The sequence below is a fragment of the Grampus griseus genome (assembly GCF_964374135.1).
Source record: "Grampus griseus genome assembly, chromosome: 13".
In the NCBI taxonomy this organism is placed as follows: Eukaryota; Metazoa; Chordata; class Mammalia; order Artiodactyla; family Delphinidae; genus Grampus; species Grampus griseus.
In genome coordinates, this window is record NC_139007.1 from 70353095 (window position 1) to 70375803 (window position 22709).

Below are 22709 nucleotides of genomic sequence, written 5' to 3' on the forward strand. Positions count from 1 at the left end.
TACTCAAATTCAAGTTATTTTAAAACACTGAACTCAAAACAAATTACCTGTGAGGACAAAAATCTTCCTATCATTTGTGATCACAGCTTAGGCTACACAGGGCTGGGAGGTGGGACTTTGAGAAGTGTACTGACTTTAAGAAGTGTACTGACATGATCAGATTTACATTTCAGATACCTTGGTGACTTTTAAGGGTATGAAATTAAAGGGGAAAAGATAAGAGATGGGAAAACCACCAGAAAGCACTGCAATAGTCCAGACAAAAGAGTACAAGCTGTACCAGATACAGGTCAGAGGAAGGAAGAAGAGGACAAATGAGGTTCTAGTTTCTACTAAACAAAGTACAGCTAACTCTCTTTCTCATCCCACTGAAGGTGTACAAACTTTAGTGTAGGTGGTTAAATTGGTGGATACATTCCCAAATTAAAGTATGATTCAGTCCAAAGAACAGGAAGAGGCAGTTAAAAACTGAGCAGACTATTAGCAAAGACAAAAACGGAGAGAAGAAAAAGCGTTTATCTCTTCAACAAGACAAGATTGCCAGGATGAGTACTGATGACAGAACCTGGGCATTTATTCAAGCATTAAGAAAAACTGAGCCAAAGCTCTGCATTAATAGGGTTGAACAACTGACTTTTCATCTTCAAGAATTTCCTGAGGGAAAAGGAGTGGCTGCCAATGAAAGAATTATTCCATATTTATTATGACTGAGACAAATTAAGGATGGCATTCTTCAGGCTGCAGTTAGAGAAATTCTGGCCTTAATTTGGTTGCATGAATCCAGTGAAGAAAGAGGAATCCTAATGCGCACAACTGATGATGGAAGAACAAGGGGTGTGGTTGCTTTTTAGACATTGCGGAAATCAGGTGAACTCACTCAGAAGCCAGTTCACCAGCCCTCTGACTGCATTTGTGGTGGAAGTACAGGTGCCATATTAGCTTTCATGTTGGGGCTGTTTCATATGCCCTTGGATGAATGTGAGGAACTTTATCGAAAGTTAGGATGAGATGTGTTTTCACAAAATATCATTGTTGGAACAGTCAAAATGAGTTGGAGCCCTGCATTTTACGACAAACTTGGGGAAATATTCTTAAGGATAGAATGGGATACACACCAATGACAGAAACAGCAAGAAATCCCAGAAGTCCTAAGGTAGCTGCAGTAATTACCATGGTAAACAGAGGGAAAGTGCCAACAGCTTTTGTTTTCTGAAAGTATGGTCATTTTCCTGGAATCAACTCTTACCAGTTGGGAGGCTGTCAGTATAAGATGTGGAAGGCCACTAGAGCCATATCTGCTGCTCCAGGCTACTGTGCAAAGTGTGCATTTGGAAAATGATCTTCATCACAATGGAGATTTGCTTCCGAATAACCCCTCAGCATTAGCAATGCATGAGTGTGAATGTCTTTGGCCAGACATACCATTAGAGTGCCTATGACATTGGACATCATGAAAGTGATGTGAGAAACACGGTGACATACACAAGCTTGAACTGTCTAAAGTTATCAACAGTGCTACAGATAGAGAAGAAGCCCATATAATACTTGATGATCTATTATATTACTTCCTGACACCTATTTTTAGATTCAGTCTTGCCATGCGTAAAATCTTTACCTCTAGATGAAAGTTAAAATGAAAAGCTGGATAAGCTGCAGGTAAAAGAGTTGAAGTACATAGAAAGAAATGAAGAAAAAAAATTTAAAACTTGCAAAAATATTGTCAAGAAAAAAGTTCTTCAGAAAACTAATGATTGGATGAAACTAAAAACTGACATGTGTGAAAGCCTCTGTTCTTTTCAAAATTTTGAAGAATGTATGCATATTCTCCAAAATGAAAGCCTGCTCAGAAGATCCACCAAATTTAGTAAGGAATTGTGGGATTCAGTTTGAGTTAACTTTCAAATACTCATGAATTCTAGGGAATCCTGAAAGAGACAATGTTTAGAATATCTTGTGAAGCACAAAAGGTATGTTTGGTTACAGAATTCAAATGGGAATTGGGTTTTTATGACATTAAAAATGAACTAAGCTTTAGGAACCTTAATATTGTGCTAGTTGGTTTTAGTAGCTATTAGTATTATATTGTTTGATGTTTGAAAGTTTAACATATGGGCCAAACAGGAAACCAAAAACTATAATAATATACTTTGTAGTTTTGCTTTAGTCACCAGAATCATGTTGAATTTATTTGATCCTTTATTTTATTTCATATGGAAAAGCTAATTTCTTCTTAAATTTATATTACTTATGTTCTCACTAGCTACATTCTACAGTCCAAATACTGCCTTTTAGTGTAATATCATCTAAACAAATGCAGACAAATGGAACGCTCTCTGTCAAATTACAATTACGTTTGAAATATGAAAGAGCCAGATAAAATTTTCTATTCAAAATGTGTTTCTTTCAACATTGTTTTGCTCAAAAACATAGGTGAAGTTCCAGTCAACCACTTTTTTCCCCTTGAAACTTCAAGATAATGCTGTGTGTTAACTTTTCTAGATGTAACTCCAGTTTATAAAATCAATTATTTGAATTTTCTGAGAAAACAGTCCTATCATTAACAACAACAAAACCATTCAAGTTTAAAGCAAATAAGCTAAATTCAATCCATAAATTCTTATAGACATGTGGCCTTCCCTTAGTTCTTCATAGTGCTCCCTTCCCTAATCAAAACTTGATCCCAGAGAAGTTTCTGAAAAACTCACTTATCAAGCAATATAAAAGGTGGTAAAAGCTTATGTACTGTGTTTTAGAAGGAAGAAATAAAAGAATATCCAATTGTGAGATTTAAATTTTCATCAGAATATTAAGGGAATATTGTAGAAAGCTAGGAGGTCTTTTGATAACCTTAAAACCAAACTACACGTGAAAACTTTATTCAGTGGCCCCCCAATCTCCACTTCCCCATCTGCGTTATGTAATATGGATTACTGACATTGTCTCAGTCTTATGTAAAATGCTAGTAACTCATCAGACTCAAGCTCGTCTCCTTAACAGACTGCTACCAATAAGCCTCACTTATCTAGACATTTTCAAGTCCTATGTCAATCTGCTCCCAGCCTAAGGTCCATGAAAGTGATCCTACAAGACAGCAAAATGTTAACTTTCCTAATGAATATATATCAAGTATATCCAGGCTTGGAAATGATCAACTATTCTTGCCCTCATTCTTGTAAAGAGATGGTATGAGTGAGCCTAAGTGCAATTTAGGATTATTTTTATTTACAGTTTTTAGGTGAAATTTGCATAGAGTGATATGCAACAATCTTAAATGTGCAATTCAGTGAGTTTTGACAAGTGAATTCACCATGTAACCCACATCTCTATCAAGGTTTAGATTATAGACCATTTCCATAAGCTTAGAAATTCCCTTAAACCTCTTTGCAGTGGATTCTGTCATCCCCATACCTCTGCCCCAGGCAAGTTTTGCCTGTTCTGGAATTTCATACAAATGATTCATACAAGAAGTACTCTTTTGTGCTCAACTTCTTTATTCCTGTATAATGTCTGTCTGTGGAATTCAACCACACTGTGGTATGCATTAATAGTTTATTACTTTTTAATGTTAAGTAGTAGTCCATGTATGAACATACTACAATTTGTTTATCCATTCATCAGTTGACAGATATTTATATTGTTTCCCCTTTTTAGGCTAATAAGAATGAGGCTATAATAAATATTCTTTTCAAATCTTTTTGTGAATATATGTTTTCCTTTCTCTTGGCTTAAATACCTAAGTGAAATTATGGGTCATAGGGTAAAATCTAGATCCTTTTGAAAGGAGGAAAGCATCTGACGCCAAGGTTTTTACTTTACTTTGCCAGATACCCACTGCTCACCCTCAACAAGAAGACCCAAATAAACCCTACTGGATTTTGAGGTTGGTCACTGAATACAATGAAGCAGACTTTTTTGAAGTGAAAAAAGATACAGAACGAGCAGATGAAATCCGAGCCATGAAGCAGGCCTGGGAGATGACTGAACCAGGAAGATCGATCAAGGTTACCTGAGTTTGAAAAGTTGTCCTTTTACCTTTCATTCCTGGGCGTGGTCTGAAGCAAGAGCCATATTGGTGAAACAACATAGTCTTTCCTTTAGGAAATATCTGGAATTTTGTCAGGCATCAACTAACTAAATATTAAGACCACATTTGAACACATAGTGAAATGTTATTATCCGGATACCCAGATGACTTCCAAAAGCAAAGCACATAATGGTGCCACTTATGGCCCAAACTGTAGGTAGCCTTGTCCTTTCACATCATCTGGGATTAACACTCTGTCCTTAACACTCCCAACTAAGAAAGCATAAAAATGTTTAATATGTGCTTTCATGTGCTTAGATAGAGAAAAATCATGTGCTGCCCTTGTGGAATACACATATCTCATGATTCCTCCTCTCTATATTTTAGATAAGAATCATTGCCATAGTGAAACATTATTATTTATATGTGCTTCATGTCCCCAACTCAGGGTTATTGAGGCAGATGAAAAAGGTTCAAGAGCACCTGGATCTAAGCTAGCATGCACAGCGTATGAGTTTTAGGACTTCTTCATTAGTTCTCACAAATCACTGTCAAGATCATGGATGGTTCAGAATTGGAGTTTTTCTTTGGTAATTCATAAGAGCCGGTCTGGTTCAGACTGCCGTATTCATTCACATTTTCCTGTGTCTTTTGAGTACTGTTGAGATGGTGTTGCCTGTAATGTGTGTTGATAATGTCTGTCCTTTAGGCTGCCCAGGCGCGTCTCCATTATCTCAGCCGGTTCATTAAGAAAACACCTGATGCTGAGTGTGTGCCTATGTCTGAAAGCCAAACCAAAGAAGGGGAAGAAGGTCAGTGAACTCTACCCCAGCTGCCCCAAGCACGGAGCTGTTACTTGCACCTCTTCAAAGCTAGTCAGCAAGTCATGCTTGGTAAAAAGAAAAATTTCAGAATCTATTTCATTATAGGATTGTAAAGTTATAGACAGTTTTGTAAGAAAATAGATTCTCAAGCATTTTCTTTTTACCAAGCAGGTGTTCACTTTGTCCCCAAGTAGATATAATCTTCCCCATTTAAGAAAAGATGAAACCAGAAATAAGATGAAAAAAAGATGAAACCCTCATTAGAAGGTAGCAGTATGTGAACTTGAAGGCAGGCTCACAACTATAAATCTGGCACCTTTCTAATCGCAATAGCAATAAACAATAGCAATAAGAATCAAAGTAAGAAAGCTAACTACTTTCAGTGAACAATTTGCCATGGGCCTGGAGCTATAAAATACTAATTATTTCATCCAATACTCACATCAACTCACTGATATAAATATTATTTCCAACTTGCCAGTAAGGACCCAGGCCCAGAGTAATTTGCTAAATTCACAAGCTACCCAGGGACAGAGGCAGCATGCAGACAGAGCTCTCCATCACCCCAGGGCTCTTCCCACAAACACTTGGCTATACCTCCATCTATCACCATGCTGAGTTGTCCAGGGAGGCTGAAGACATTCACATCCCAAATCGTGCTTTTCCACTTTTACATCTTCAGGAGTATAACTCAATAATTGTTATAAAAGTAATGTCCCTTAACATTTCATGTGAAGGGGATAAAAAATAAATATCACCCCAATCCTGTTATTCTGGGATGGGCACTGCTCAAAGTGCTTTATGTTTATTATCTCACTTTAACCTACAGCAACTATGAGGTAGACCTTACTATTTCCATTTTGTAGATTTAGAGACCAAAGCTCAGATGGTCACCTTATTCTTCCTATGCCATACATCTAAAAAGTGACCAAGTTGGGATTTGAAATATTTCTAACTCCTAAAGTACTCACTCCTCTAATTGGTAGAGTTTAATGTAATGTTAGGAATATAAAGGTGAATAGAATATAAAGGTGAATAGAATACAGTTCTTTTTCTTTAGGCTCTAGATTTTATTATTAATTTTTTAAATGTTGTGCTAATTTGTATGTAAAAGGAAATTTATTGCACTGGACACGTTAAAAATGTCAAAGAAGATTTTATTTATGACTATTGCAATAGGGGAGAGATTGAACTCAACTCTGAAAACAACAGAAACAAGTGAGGATTTATAACTAACTAGCAGGGAGTGGATGAAAAATTACTTACAGGAATTTGGTTAGGTATCAAACGTCAGGGAAGAGAAATTTGATTAAATATCAAGTGTGGAGGAAGAGGAGTTTAATTGGATATCAAGAGTAGGGGGATTCTTGATAAACTAGTTCGGCAGGATTCCTGGCTAAAACTGGGATTCATCACAAGTCAAGGACAAAGCCTAGTGGAGAACAGAGCTCAGAGAAGGCTGACCTTATCATGTAACATACAGGCAAAAAAGGTACAAATCTTAATTGCACAGCTTGATGTATTTTCATATGTGTGTATATTCAGGAGCCACCCCATTTAGATCAAGATAAAAAACCCTTAATACACCCCAATAGTCCTCTTCATTCTCTTTCCCAGCCTTTTCCTTCCTGAAAGTAACTATTTGATCTCTATGACCATGAATTAATTTTTCCTGTTTCTGAGCTTTACGTATTTATGTATTCTATGTCTCGCTATTTTTGCATGTGATTTCATAGAATGCAAGTTTTTTCGGTAATGCATATATCATATTTAGTAGAAACATCTTCAAGTGCCATAAAAGAGTCAGATACAAAGAGTTCCATGAGTTTAGATAACAGAGAGACTGTACTATCAGGGAGTATGCTGTGGAAGCAGTGGCAGACAAACAAGGGCTTCAAGGATCTGGCAAAATCAACAGGTAGTGAAAGTGAAGGATCATCCCCCACAGGGAAGGAAGAGCGTGAGCAGAGCATGCAGAAGGAAAATATCAGTAAGTATTGCTTTTATTGGTAGGATAAACACATATCTTAAAATAAAAATTCTGGAAAAGATAGTTAAGCACATGATGGCTAGGGTTAAACATAGAAAAATATGTGTACAGGTCTTCATTTTGATTATCAGAGTTGGTAATCTGCTCAAGGACCTGATTACTAAATACTTAACCTAAAGATAAAAGTGGGAAATTTATTTTTAAATTTTTAAGTAGCAGTTATATTTTCACATAGTTTTAAGTAGCAGTTATATTTTCACAGTTTTCTGTGTCTACGAATACTAAAAATGCACAGATCGCATATACAGTTGTCACTAAAAAGTTTGATCTATAGTATACTACATCTTTTATAACAGATTTTAAATATTTGGTTTCTAAAATGTTCTAAAATCTCTATTCTAACACAAAGTTTTCCATTATATATATATATATATATATATATATATATACACACACACACCCCACATCTTCTTTATCCATTCATCTGTTGATGGACACTTCGGTTGCTTCCATATTTTGGCTATTGTAAATAATGCTGCTGTGAACATGTGCATATTGGGGTGCATGAATCTTTTTGAAATAGTGTTTTCATTTTCTTCAGATATATATGCAGGAGTGGAATTGCTGGATCATATGGTAGCTCTATTTTTAGTTTTTCAAGGAACCTCCAGACTGTTTTCCACAGTGGCTTCACCAACTCACATTCCCACCAGCAGTGTACAAGGGTTCCCTTTTCTCCACATCCTTGCCAACATTTGTTATTTGTAGTCTTTTTGATGATAGTCATTCAACAGGTGTGAGGTGATACCTCATTGTGGTTTTGATTTGCATTTCTCTGATGATTAGCATATTGAGCATCTTTTCATGTGAGTGTTGGTCATCTGTATGTCTTCTTTGGAAAAATGTCTATTCAGGTCTTCTGTACATTTTAATCAGGTTGTTTGGTTGTTTTTTTTATATTGGGTCGTATGAGCAGTTTATATATTTTAGATATTAACCCATTATTGGGGTGTATTTTGGGGTAATAAGGAGGGGTCAGGAAACAGAGAAGAAAGATAAGAGTGACCAGGGGTGGAAGACCTAGAGGCCAAAGCAGCCTGTCCTCAAGCAAAAAATGCTTCAAAGCATTCTTAAGTATGTTTTATTACAATTTTATTTTAATATATTTTAATTTTATATTTTAATATTTTATTAGTTTTATTTAATATATTTTATTTTTATTTTAATATAACTTAAGTATGTTTTATTACAATTTTATTTTAATACATTACAATTTTATTTTAATTTTTTGCTGTCCTCAAGCAAAAAATGCTTCAAAGCATTCTTAAGTATGATTTATTACAATTTTATTTCAATATATGATAAGTTGAATTACACACCATCAACAAGAAATTTACTCCCCCTCCCACCAAGAAGAGGTGTGCTATTGTATGGTTCTAGTACATCCTATGGCACTGAAACACTGCCATGGACCCCACGTACTGTTGCTCTAGAAGGAATCCTGCTTGAAAATCATGGGTCCGGCTATCTAGCTGTTCTCTGGAACTTGGTGTGTTGCTCTCACCTCTGCTGTTGGTGCACCACAGATTGGCCCTCACTCCTGAGGAAGCATCGCCCATAGGCAATTACAGTCCTTGTGAGAGATTTACATGCTCTGGCCTCTACATTTATATACATATATACATATATGTATATTTATGTACTCATTTATTTGTGACTCCCAAAATGCTACCTTATTCTTGCTACTTTCTATTTTCATATATAGTAGGTAACTTAGAACAACCTCCTTCATAATGCCAGAGGACAGGTAAATAATATCATTATGGATTTCACTCTTATGCATTCTTTCTCAACACCAAGCCATCATCGAGGTAAAGAGTTCAAACTTTGCTTTTTCAACTTCCCTTTTATTTCTGGAGGCCTCTGGAAAGTGCCTCTTCCAACGGTTGGAGGTGATCTTTGTCTTTAGTCCCAATCTTTTCCCCAGGCTTCACAATCAATCAGTCAAACTATTCTTCACCATTTCTTTTAAACAGCTATTTTCTTACAATCTATGATGAAAGAAGTTTTCTGCCGATTCTGTTGCAAACTGAAACTTTTATAAAATATAATAAAACGACCCAGTGATGACCAATTGCTGTAAAAATATCTCTAAATGTATACTCTCACTTTCAGAGCTTATCCCACAGAGTACCAGTTGGCAGACGGACGATGCGTGCACACACACACATGCATGCATGGGCACACACTTGGAGTTGCACTGTTCTAGAGGTCCAAGATCATACTACACTTACACCCTATTCTGATACAACAATTTTATAAGTGAAAATGAAGATTAACCTTCTCTTCCCCTTTCATACCCTCCCTGTTTAAATACATATTATTTGGCAGGATGCAAGAGAACACAAATATCCAATTAATCAAAAACATTTTCTTTCCAGTCAGAGTCAGCGGAGTTGGTGTCTTTCAGAAACAATTCAAGTTTGAAATGCCAAAAATATATGCAACAAAAGTAGATAGGTTCATAAGAAAAACAAATGAACTTTAGAAATCTAAGATCACAGAGCAACCATGATGAAAAAAGAAAAGTTATTAACCACTGGTTTCTAGAAGAGTCATATTGTATATAAGATGCAATATTTCAGGAATGTTTTATTTAATGTTATAAAGTGAAAAACATGACTGAATTTATGTTTCAATAATGGTGCAGAGTTAGGGTTTGTCCTACTATATTCTTTATTTCTCAAGGGTATCATGCCTATAAAAGCATGATATTTTTGAAAAAATAGTTTTGAAAAATTTGATGTTACTGTTTTTTACATTTTTAAAGTTTTACATTAGATTATATTTCTATGAATAATCCCTTTTAACAAGTTGTTATAAATTAAACACTTTACAATATTCCTGGAGACTATTCCAACCACACGTGAAAAGCAAGATTAAACAGCCAGTGGGAGGGCAGGATTTTTTGCATGGCAGAGTGAAGACTTGACATATCCTCTCCCCAAAAGCAATGATAAATGGGAAAAGATTAAGAAACATTTCAAAATTCTGAGGGTGTACAACTAAATGAAAAATATTTATTAAACAAAAAAATAAATTAACTTAGTTGGATAAATTTCTTGTTACTTCGGTAAGAAATAACCACAAATTTAGTGACTTAACACAAACTTCTTGCAGTTCTAGAGGGCAGAAATTCTAAAGTTAAGCTGTTGGCAGGGCAGCATTCCTCCTGGAGGCCCTTGGAGAGGATCGGTTTCCATTTTCAGCTTCTAGGGCCATTGACTCTGGCTTACGGCTCCTTCCTTATATTCAAGGCCAGCAGCAGAGCATCTTCAAATCCCTCTGTCTCTCTTTCCTTCCCCCTCTCTCTCTTTCCTCTATGACCATCACTTCATCTCCTTCTTGGATTCTATCTTTTCTACATTCCTCTCTTTCCCTTACAAGGGTTTAGTCCAGCTGACTAATACAGCATTATCGTCCCATCTTGAGATCCTTAATTGCATCTGCAAAGTCCTTGTATGGTAGCATATTCATAGGCTTCAGAGGTTAGAACATGGATATCCTCGGAGGTCCATTAGTCTGTCTACCACAGTTAGCCTACCAACTATTGCATATTAACGTGGGGTTCCCTCAGCAGCCCCAAGGTCTGTAGCGTGGTAGCCAGGAGAACCAGCAGTCTTGCTGCCAGTGCTAAAAAGGATTTACCTGATTTGAGGCTCCATGGAAAAGTTCTATGCCCATGGATATTGTTGCAAGGAATAGTGAACTTGGTGGCAAACAATTGGAATAGCCAACATCACAGCTGCTTGAGACTGTGACACTGGTCAGGAAAAGCAAAAAGTAAGCCAAAAATTAAATAAAGAGATCTGTGTAACAAAGCAGATATAGTGATTTCAACCTTCAGGAACATAGGATGTCCACTTTATCCATACATCCATATCAGAAAGGAAGAAATAAAACTGTGTTGTCAGACAAATTGATCCTGTATATTGAAAATCCTAAGAAATCATGGGAAAAGAACCAAGAATATCATCTAGAACTAACAAGTGAGTTTGGTGAGGTCACATGATAGAAGATTAATATATTTTTATTTCTACATTTCAATGAGCAATCAAAAAATGAAATTAAGAAGACAATTTCATTCACAATAGCATCAATAATAAATATATGGAACTAAATTTAACAAAAGTGCAAGGCCTGTATACTGAAAATTACAAAACATTTCTGAAGGAAATTTTGAAAGATCTAAATAAAGAGAGAGGCAGTCCATGCTTTGGGGCTAGAAGACTCAATATAGTAAGATATTAATTCTCCCTAAATTGATCTATAAATTCAGTGTATCTGAATTTAGATACTGAATTTAGATAGATCAAATTTATAGTGATCTATAAATTTCTATCAAAATCCTAGTAGACATTTTACAGAATTTGACAAGCTGATCCCAAAACTTATATGAAAATGCAAATACCCAGAATGACCAAAATAATTTTCATAAAGAACCAAGAGGAAGGATTTTACCTTCATGATTTCAGAATTTATTATGAAGCTAACAATAATCAAAACACTATGATTTGACAGTTTCTTAAAAAGTTAATTTTTTGATTCCTACTTGCATGAAATATCCAGGAAAGGCAAATCTACAGAGACAGAAAGCCTGGGGCTTGTGGTGGGAATGCAGAGTGACTTTAAGAGGGCACAAAAGAATTTATTTGGATAACTGAAATGTTTTGAAACAGGGTTTTGGTGCTGGTTGCATAACTCTGTAAATTTACTAAAACATATTGAATTATACTTTTAAAATTGGTAATTTTTATGGTATGTAAATTACACTTCAATAATTTTTTAAAAAGAGAGACTAAATGGGCTGGAAAGGCTGAATGGTTAATATCTTAGTCTCTAAAATTTCTTTCTTAAAACTATTCTTGTGGGTTCTTGAGTCCGTGGGGTAAAAATCTCCTGATATTTGATTTTCAGCGTTCACCTGTTATATATTGCCTACTCTACTGGACTAAAACTTTCTTGAGGATAGGATACTGTGTCTGAAAACATTTTTATATCCCACCCCACATAGCTTTCACGGATATACCAAGCTCTTTAAATATTAGTTTATTTAACTTGTTTATAATGAAATTTTGTAACAAAATATGACCTTTTTAGGTCTCTGCTTTCATTTAACTGTAATTAGAGTAATTTTGTTACTCTTCTTATAGAGCATATTTATCTTTTTCTGTATTCATTTTGTCATCTCCTTCATTTAACTGTAAGTATAGTTACACCAGCTAGAGGATAAACATAAAATATAATTATGTTTCAATAAAGTCATTAAACCACATTAAAATCGTATTAAACAAGGCAAGTCCAAAATATTGTCAATTTAAACAAGATATACAATCGTTTAGTTAGTCATTATTGATTCTTTCTTGAAAGCCTAGGACTTTTTTTTTTTTTTTTACAACAGGGCCTCGTTCACGATCCCCAACAATTTTGGAAATGCCTCCCCAACTTATTCGAAAAAAACTAGAATGTGTAGACTTAAGTCAATATGTACGGTAAGTTTTAATAAACATGGTTAATGCACACATCTGTGTTCATAGAATTTTGGATAGATTGTCAATAGGCAGTTGCTAAACAACAGAAAATTTGAAATTAAATGCTTAATATATTTTAAGTGTATTTGAATTTTTAGAAGTACAGAATTTATATATTAAATTTAACAAATGTTTTATTAAGTCAGTTATAAAAGCATTTAAATGTTTTCTGTAAAGATTTAATTTGTAGCCTAGTTAAGGTGAGTTGAGCTGCAGAAAAATCCCATCATACCTGCTGCTATTATTTAATTAGATTGAATTTTCTTAAGAACTAAACAATAAGATTAATAGAGATAGTTACTCAAGCACATTTATCAATTTGAAAACATTTTCAAATCTACTTAGCTTCATAAATTAAAAAGAAAACACCTACAAAATATTCTCATAGCTTCGCACACCAATTCCACAAACACCTCTTCAAATAGTACATCTAATTTTGCTGGTATTTTCCTAAAATAATTTCCTAAAATATTAGTGACTTAATAAATGGAGCCTAGCCCATGTAAAAATAATGATTTATTCTTTCTGTTCCTGATATTTGATTTGATTCAGACCACCACCCTACTGATATGATTTTAAATTATTTGAGTGCTAAAGTTCATGCTAGAGTTCCCAAATGACTTATGTATCTCTTTTGATGTTTTTATATCAAGAAAAACAAATACTGATCCTCTGCTGCAAACGGATGAGCTGAATCAGCAGCAAGCAATGCAAAAGGCAGAGGAGGTCCATCAGTTTCGACAATATAGGACCAGACTCCTTAGCATTCGTGATATTGAGCAAGAAGAAAGGCTTAAAGTAAAGGGGCGAGTTCTGGAGATGTACGGGGAGATGCGGGTGAGTCTAAAAGGGCATATACTTGGATCACAATTGACATATTCTTCTGTAATATTAAAAAGGTGTCATAGAATCATATTGTAACCAGGTAGAAAGAAGTCTTGAAAACATTTAGTTCCCAACTTCTCAGAAAATTGGCAAATTAATTATACAAATCTATTTTACTCACTCCCTAAAATCCCTCTAAAATACACTATTGAAAATTTATCCACAAAATGGGAAGAAGGGAAGCAGAGACAATAGCAAAATATTTGTGAAGTCGGAAAGTAGCTGAAGGAAGATTGCATTAACAGGCTTGAAGTAGCCAAATCCTAAGCTGGCAGTAGAAAAACTCTTAAGAGTCAACCCAGTTTGCTACACAGAATGCCCCAAAGGCTCAGAAATCGCTGGCACCAGCCACGTTAAGAAGTGAAGCTGAAGTAAGTGAGAGGAAGAAAAAAGATACCACCTAAAGTTCTTCAAGTACAAATCAGATATATTTTGTCAGGGTTAGAATACGTATGGGGAACTAGTAATTTACTGAGCACAGTTACTGTGAGAGACACACCGGCTGCATATTTTATACAGATTAGGCCTGAATTCATTTAAAGCAGATAGTTGCTTTGTCAAAATCCCTGCTCATTTCTTTCTTCACCTTTCTCTTTATTTTTCTCCTACTGACTCTTTTATTTACCATTCTGTAAAATCTCATGTGCCCTTTGATATCTCACGTTTTATGCACTAAGAAACATTTGCGACCATAACCTAATTTTCATCTTTCTTCAATAATTTCCTACATGATTCTGTTGGCCTGAGGAAAGGGAGTGCAGTTTTTTATGGAACCATAATAAGGCTCTATCAGTCGATCATATTTGCTTGGGTTTTTTGTTTATTTGTTTGTTTGTTTGGATTAGGACTCCTTAGATGAAGCCCGGCAGAAGATCTTCAATATCCGGGAACAGTACAGAAAAAAGTTACTGGAAGCTGAGCGGCAAAGGTTGGAGTCTCAGGCTGCGGAGGAAGCCGCGATCCGGCTAGAGCCAGAAAAGAAGGTCCCGGCTCCAGACACACAAAAAAAACAGAAAGGAAAGAAAAAGTGACCAGGACATGCCCAATACTCCCTTTCCTCCAAAGAGGGAAAACCTACTTTTAATTATCTATAACTTTGCCTTTTGACGAGAATAAGGTATTAATTAGGCCAAATGAAAATAGACGTTTTCCCACCTTAGAAGTACTTTCTGTGTTTTGACGTTAACTTATTGGTTGTTCCCAGAGAGCTATGATTTGAGTATAAAATTTCAATAAAAATAGTCTCAAAATATTTGGAATGTAATAAAATGTAAGTGTCTCACTCTGAATTGCTTCATTTTTAGTTAGTGCCAGAACAGGATCATAAGTGAACCAATAGGATTGCCTTTGAAAAATTCAACAATGAGAAAAATAGCTATTGCTCTTTCATCTCTAACTTTAAAGACTTTAATATATTAAAAAATATGTTTCAAAATCATTAAATAGGGTAGAGATGATGCTCTGTATGAGTTTAGATTCAAGGATGAAAAACACACTCAAAAAAAAAAACTTCCAAAAATAAATAAAACTTAAAAACAAATTTTAATAAAAAGTATGCTTCAGACAGCCACCCCCACCTCTGCAGGAGACCTTCCAACTCTAGCAGCAAAAACAGAAAGAGGCTGGTCTCTGATGACATTATGGAGCTGCCATACTGACCCTGTGCTGCTCATTTCTGGAGTTCTCACTATATGAGATAAACAAAAGAACAAATTTATTTCAGGAAAACTAAGAAGGAAAGAATGGCAGTGGATTTGCTGCCTGCTCAGGTGGCACTGTGTGGATGAAAGGCTCTTGGTGCTCCAGCCAGGAGTCAGTGCTGTGCCTCTGAGGTGAGAGAGCCAAATTCAGTACACTGGTCCACAAGAGACCTCGCAGCTCCACATAATATCAAATGGTGAAAATCTCCCAGAGATCTCCATCTCAACCCCAGCACCCAGCTTCACTCAACGACCAGCAAGCTACAGTGCTGGACACCCTATGCCAAACAACTAGCAAGACAGGAGAACAACCCCACCCATTAGCAGAGAGGCTGCCTAAAATCATGATAAGTCCACAGACACCCCAAAACACACCACCAGACGTGGACCTGCCCACCAGAAAGACAAGATCCAGCCTCATCCACCAGAACACAGGCACTACTCCCCTCCACCAGGAAGCCTACACAACCCACTGAACCAACATTAGCCACTGGGGACAGACACCAAAAACAACGGGAACTATGAACCTGCAGCCTGCAAAATGGAGACCCCAAAAAAAGGAAGATAAGCAAAATGAGAAGACACAAAACTACACAGCAGATGAAAGAGGAAGATAAAAACCCACCAGACCTAACAAATGAAGAGGAAATAGGCAGTCTACCTGAAACAGAATTCAGAATAATGATAGGAAAGATGATCCAAAATCTTGGAAATAGAATAGACAAAATGCAAGAAACATTTAACAAGGACCTAGAAGAACTAAAGATGAAACAAGCAACGATGAACAACACAATAAATGAAATTAAAAATACTCTAGATGGGATCAATGGCAGAATAACTGAGGCAGAAGAACGGATAAGTGACCTGGAAGATAAAATAGTGGAAATAACTACTGCAGAGCAGAGTAAAGAAAAAAGAATGAAAAGAACTGAGGACAGTCTCAGAGACCTCTGGGACAACATTAAACGCACACAACATTCAAATTATACGGGTTCCAGAAGAAGAAGAGAAAAAGAAAGGGACTGAGAAAATATTTGAAGAGATTATAGTTGAAAACTTCCCTAATATGGGAAAGGAGATAGTCAATCAAGTCCAGGAAGCACAGAGAATCCCATACAGGATAAATCCAAGGAGAAACACGCCAAGACACATATTAATCAAACTGTCAAAAATTAAATTCAAAGAAAACATATTAAAAGCAGCAAGGGAAAAACAACAAATAACACATAAGGGAATCCCCATAAGGTTAACAGCTGCTCTTTCAGCAGAAACTCTGCAAGCCAGAAGGGACTGTCGGGACCTATTTAAAGTGATGAAGGAGAAAAACCTACAACCAAGATTACTCTACCCAGCAAGGATCTCATTCAGATTTGATGGAGAAATTAAAACCTTTACAGACAAGCAAAAGCTGAGAGAATTCAGCACCACCAAACCAGCTTTACAACAAATGCTAAAGGATCTTCTCTAGGCAAGAAACACAAGAGAAGGAAAAGACCTATAGTAACACACCCAAAACAATTAAGAAAATGGGAATAGGAACATACTTATCGATAATTACCTTAAATGTAAATGGATTAAATGCTCCCACCAAAAGACACAGACTGGCTGAATGGATTCAAAAACAAGACCCATATATATGCTGTCTATAAGAGACCCACTTCAGACCTAGGGACACATACAGACTGAAAGTAAGGGGATGGAAAAAGATACTCCATGCAAATGGAAACCAAAAGAAAGCTGGAGTAGCAATTCTCATATCAGACAAAATAGACTTTAAAATAAAGACTATCAGAAGAGACAAAGAAGACACTACATAATGATCAAGGGATCAATCCAAGAAGAAGATACAACAATTGTAAATATTTATGCACCCAACACAGGAGCACCTCAATAAAAAAGGCAAATACAGCCATAAAAGGGGAAATCGACAGTAACACATTCATAGTAGGGGACTTTAACACCCCACTTTCACCAATAGACAGATCATCCAAAATGAAAATAAATAAGGAAACACAAGCTTTAAATGATACATTAAACAAGATGGACTTAATTGATATTTATAGGACATTCCATCCAAAAACAACAGAATACACATTTTTCTCAAGTGCTCATGGAACATTCTCCAGGATAGATCATATCTTGGGTCACAAATCAAGGCTTCGTAAATTTAAGAAAATTGAAATTGTATCAAGTATCTTTTCTGACCACAATGCTATGAGACCAGATATCAATTACCGGAAAAGATCTGTAAAACATACAAACACATGGAGGCTAAACAATACACTACTTAATAACGAAGTGATCACTGAAGAAATCGAAGAGGAAATCAGAAAATACCTAGAAACAAATGACAATGGAGACACGACGACCCAAAACGTATGGGAAGCAGCAAAAGCAGTTCTAAGAGGGAAGTTTATAGCAATACAATCCTACCTTAAGAAACAGGAAACATCTCGAACAAACAACCTAAACTTGTACCTAAAGCAATTAGAGAAAGAACAAAAAAAACCAAAGTTAGCAGAAGGAAAGAAATCATAAAGATCAGATCAGAAATAAATGAAAAAGAAATGAAGGAAACAATAGCAAAGATCAATAAAACTAAAAGTAGGTTCTTTGAAAAGATAAACAAAATTGATAAACCATTAGCCAGACTCATCAAGAAAAAAAGGGAGAAGACTCAAATCAATAGAATTAGAAATGAAAAAGGAGAAGTAACAAATGACACTGCAGAAATACAAAAGATCATGAGAGGTTACTACAAGCAACTCTATGCCAATAAAATGGACAACCTGGAAGAAATGGACAAATTCTTAGAAATGCACAATCTGCCAAGACTGAATCAGGAAGAAATAGAAAATATGAATAGACCAATCACAAGGACTGAAACTGAAAAAAATCTTCCAACAAACAAAAGCCCAGAAACAGATGGCTTCACAGGCGAATTCTATCAAACATTTGTAGAAGAGCTAAAACCTATCCTTCTCAAACTCTTCCAAAATGTAACAGAGGGAGGAACACTCCCAAACTCATTCTACGAGGCCACCATCACCCTGATACCAAAACCAGACAAGGATTTCACAAAGAAAGAAAACTACAGGCCAATATCACTGATGAACATAGATGCAAAAATCCTCAACAAAATACTAGCAAACAGAATCCAACAGCACATTAAAAGGATCATACATCATGATCAAGTGGGGTTTATTCCAGGATTGCAAGGATTCTTCAATATACGCAAATCAATCAATGTGATACACCATATTAACAAATTGAAGGAGAAAAACCATGTGGTCATCTCAATAGATGCAGAGAAAGCTTTCAACAAAATTCAACACCCATTTATGATAAAAACCCTCCAGAAAGTAGGCAAAGAGGGAACTTTCTTCAACATAATAAAGGCCATATATGACAAACCCACAGCCAACATCATCCTCAATGGTGAAAAACTGAAAACATTTCCACTAAGATCAGAAACAAGACAAGGTTGCCCACTCTCACCACTCTTATTCAACATAGTTTTGGCAGTTTTAGCCACAGCAATCAGAGAAGAAAAGGTAAAAGGAATACAAATCGGAAAGAAGAAGTAAAGCTGTCACTGTTTGCAAATGACATGATACTATACACAGAGAATCCTAACGATGCTATCAAAAAACTACTAGAGCTAATCAATGAATTTGGTAAAGTAGCAGGATACAAAAGTAATGCACAGAAATCTCTGGCATTCCTATACACTAATAATGAAAAATCTGAAAGAGAAATCAAGAAAACACTCCCATTTACCACTGCAACAAAAAGAATAAAATATCTAGGTATAAACCTACCAAAGGAGACAAAAGACCTGTATGCAGAAAATTATAAGACACTAATGAAAGAAATTAAAGATGATACAAATAGATGGAGAGATATACCACGTTCTTGGATTGGAAGAATCAACATTGTGAAAATGACTCTACTACCCAAAGCAATCTAGATATTCAACGCAATCTCTATCAAACTACCAGTGGCCTTTTTCACAGAACTAGAACAAAAAATTTCACAATTTGTATGGAAACACAAAAGACCCCGAATAGCCAAAGCAATCTTGAGAATGAAAAATGGAGCTGGAGAAATCCGGCTCCCTGACTTCAGACTATACTACAAAGCTACAGTAATCAAGACAGTGTGGTACTGGCACAAAAACAGAAAGATAGATCAATGGAACAGGATAGAAAGCTCAGAGATAAACCCACGTACATATGGTCACCTTATCTTTGATAAAGGAGGCAGGAATGTACAGTGGAGAAAGGACAGCCTCTTCAGTAAGTGGTCCTGGGAAAACTGGACAGGTACATGTAAAAGTATGAGATTAGATCACTCCCTAACACCATACACAATAGTAAACTCAAAATGGATTAAAGACCTAAATGTAAGGCCAGAAACTATCAAACTCCTAGAGGAAAATTTAGGCAGAACAGTCTATGACATAAATCACAGCAAGATCCTTTTTGACCCACCTCCTAGAGAAATGGAAATAAAAACAAAAATAAACAAATGGGACCTAATGAAACTTCAAAGCTTTTGCACAACAAAGGAAACCATAAGCAAGGCGAAAAGACAACCCTCAGAATGGGATAAAATATTTGCAAATGAAGCAACTGACAAAGGATTAACCTCCAAAATTTACAAGCAGCTCAATAACAAAAATACAAACAACCCAATCCAAAAATGGGCAGAAGACCTAAACAGACTTTTCTCCAAGAAGATATACAGACTGCCAACATACACATGGAAGAATGCTCAACGTCATTAATCATTAGAGAAATGCAAATCAAAACTACAATGAGATATCATCTCACACCAGTCAAAATGGCCATCATCAAAAAATCTAGAAACAATAAATGCTGGAGAGGGTGTCGAGAAAAGGGAACACTCTTGCACTGCTGGTGGGAATGTGAATTGGTACAGCCACTATGGAGAACAGTATGGAGGTTCCTCAAAAAACTACAAATAGAACTACCGTATGACCTAGCAATCCCACTACTGGGCATATACCCTGAGAAAACCATAATTCAAAAAGAGTCATGTACCAAAATGTTCACTGCAGCTCTATTTACAATAGCAAGGAGATGGAAACAACCTAAGTGTCCATCATCGGATGAATGGATAAAGAAGATGTGGCACATATATACAATGAAATATTACTCAGCCATAAAAAGAAGCAAAATTGAGCTATTTGTAATGAGGTGGATGGACCTAGAGTCTATCATACACAGTGATGTTAGTCAGAAAGAGAAAGAGAAATACCGTATGCTAACACATATATATGGAATTTAAGAAAAAAAAATGTCATGAAGAACCTAGGGGTAAGAGGGGAATAAAGACACAGACCTACTAGAGAATGGACTTGAGGATATGGGGAGGGGGAAGGGTAAGCTGTGACAAAGTGAGAGTGGCATGGAAATACATACACTACCAAACTTAAAATAGATAGCTAGTGGGAAGCAGCCGCATAGCACAGGGAGATCAGCTCGGTGCTTTGTGACCACCTAGAGGGGTGGGATAGGGAGCGTGGGAGGAAGGGAGACGCAAGAGGGAAGAGATATGGGAACATATGTATATGTATAACCGATTCACTTTGCTATAAAGCAGAAACTAACACACCTTTGTAAAGCAATTATACTCCAATAAAGTTGTAAGAAAAAATAAAAACTTTAGGTACCAAAAAAAAAAGTAGTCCTGTCTTTTGAGCAGTAATAAAAAAAAAAGTATGCTTCAGACTTCTGTCTTTCTTTTTCAAAGCAGAATGCCAACAAACTCCCTTCACTGGGCAAGAACTTTTGTAGGTTAAGCACACACTCAAAGTGCTAAAAGTTAAAATCCTAAGAATGAGTCAGAGCAACCCAGGCATAGAGAATGTGATCACACACATCCTTTGTTATGTGTACCAGCATTGAAGTTTTTGTAACATAGAGCATGTTCTTGTATGCTAGTTTAAAAGAAAAAAATACAGTGAGTGCCTTAACTGAGACACATGGTAGGAAACTGCCCCCCAAGCACACTTCCGATTCATGACTTTCTCAGGTGAAGATTCCCATAGTATTTCTGAACCAGTCAAAGCTGTTCCACTTTGATAGATCACTTTTTTCATTTATTTAAATTCTTTATTATTAAAATTTTAATTCTTTATACATATGTATGTGTAAATCTACTTATTTAAATATGCAAACACATGCATTTTTCCTCTATTACTCTTTGCCTGCACTTCCTTCACAACCCTCTGATCTACCAGCCCCTCCCAAATAATCCATGAGAACAACCTAGTGTGGATGTTACCACACTTTTCACTTATCTCATGTCATTATACATCAATATTTATATTATACCATGGCTTGTTTTACAAACTGATATTTTATTATACATACTTCACTTTATTTTGATTTTTCACACCATACAATACAAAATCTAGTCAAAAGTAATTTATTATTTTTTAACTGCTGTGCAACATTCCATAGTATAAATATACCATAATTTAACCAGCTAATTACTTTGCTTTTAGATTTTTACTATACAAGCTATCCACATGAAAATGTGTGTGTATGTGTGTGTATCAGGACATTCAAGTACAGTTGACCTTCAAACAACACAGGTTTGAACAGTGCAGGTCCACTTACACATGAATATTTTTCAATAAATATATTGGAAAAATTTCTTGGAGACTTGCACCAATTTGAAAACCTCACAGATGAATTATATAGTCTAGAAATATAAAAAAAATTAAGAAAAAGTCAGATATGTCATGAATGCATAAAATACATGTAGACACTACTCTGTGTTATCATTTACTACCATGATGTCACAAATCCATTATAAAAAGTTAAAATTTATCAAAATAAACACTTGAAGATCATACCTGGTGCCTTTGGCAGTCAAGAGAAATATAAACAAACATAAAAAGGTAGTATTAAATCATAACTGAATAAAATTATCTGTAGTATTAGTTTGGCCAAAAAGTTCCTTCCAGTTTTTCGTAACATCTTCCGGAAAAACCCGAAGGAACTTTTTGGCCAACCCAATATTTACTGTAATAATTTTGTAGCCACTTCCAAAAAAAAGCAATTTTGTTGCTTTTGCAGTGAGCTCAAGTGTTGTATCTGCTTAAAATGCCATGTGATGCTAATCATCTCCATGTGAACAGTAGTCTCTCCAGTAAAATGCATATGGCAGTAAAAAATGATCTCTCATGGAATTTGAGTATTTTTCACTGCATTCAGCGCAATACTGTAAACCCTTAATAACATCAGGGGACCCATACAAAGTGTCACTAGTGATGCTGAAAGTGCTCCCAAGAAACAGAGAAAAGTCCTGATGTTACAAGAAAAAGTTGAATTGCTTGATAATGTACCATAGATTGGGGTCTGCAGCTGCAATTGCCCAACATTTCAAGATAAATGAATCCAGAATAAGGACAATTGTAAAAAAAAAAAAATGAAATTTGTGAAGCCATTACTGCAGCTATGCCAGAAGGTGGGAAAACTTTGCAGTTTTTGAGAAATACCTTTTTATTTTGTATTGACAAGGTAGCTTTTCTGTGGGTGCAGGATTGCTCTAAGAAAGGCATACCTATACACTCTAATATGATTCAAGAAAAAGCAAAATCATTATATGACGACTTAAAGCAAAAGGAAGATGAAGGATCTAAAGCTGGAAATTTAATGC

The 22709-nt window shown here is 35.7% G+C and overlaps 1 protein-coding gene and 1 pseudogene across 3 annotated transcripts in view; both read left to right on the forward strand.

The window, feature by feature from the left end:
• The window catches only part of ADGB (androglobin), a gene marked incomplete at both ends in the record, with an annotated part of 169012 nt that extends 154667 nt beyond the window's left edge, over positions 1-14345 (forward strand). The window contains 6 exons of one of the 2 annotated variants that reach the window (XM_082669389.1): positions 3825-4001; positions 4734-4840; positions 6708-6838; positions 12300-12390; positions 13083-13266; positions 14160-14345. In XM_082669389.1, the coding sequence (XP_082525515.1) occupies positions 3825-4001; positions 4734-4840; positions 6708-6838; positions 12300-12390; positions 13083-13266; positions 14160-14345 (876 nt within the window). Of the gene's footprint in view, positions 1-3824; positions 4002-4733; positions 4841-6622; positions 6839-12299; positions 12391-13082; positions 13267-14159 lie in introns of both variants that reach the window. The other variant, XM_082669388.1, reaches the window with a different exon arrangement.
• Positions 224-1890, forward strand: LOC309831818 (calcium-independent phospholipase A2-gamma-like; annotated as a pseudogene). The gene has a single exon. The product of its transcript is annotated as a calcium-independent phospholipase A2-gamma-like (transcript).
• Positions 14346-22709: the final 8364 nt, after the last annotated feature.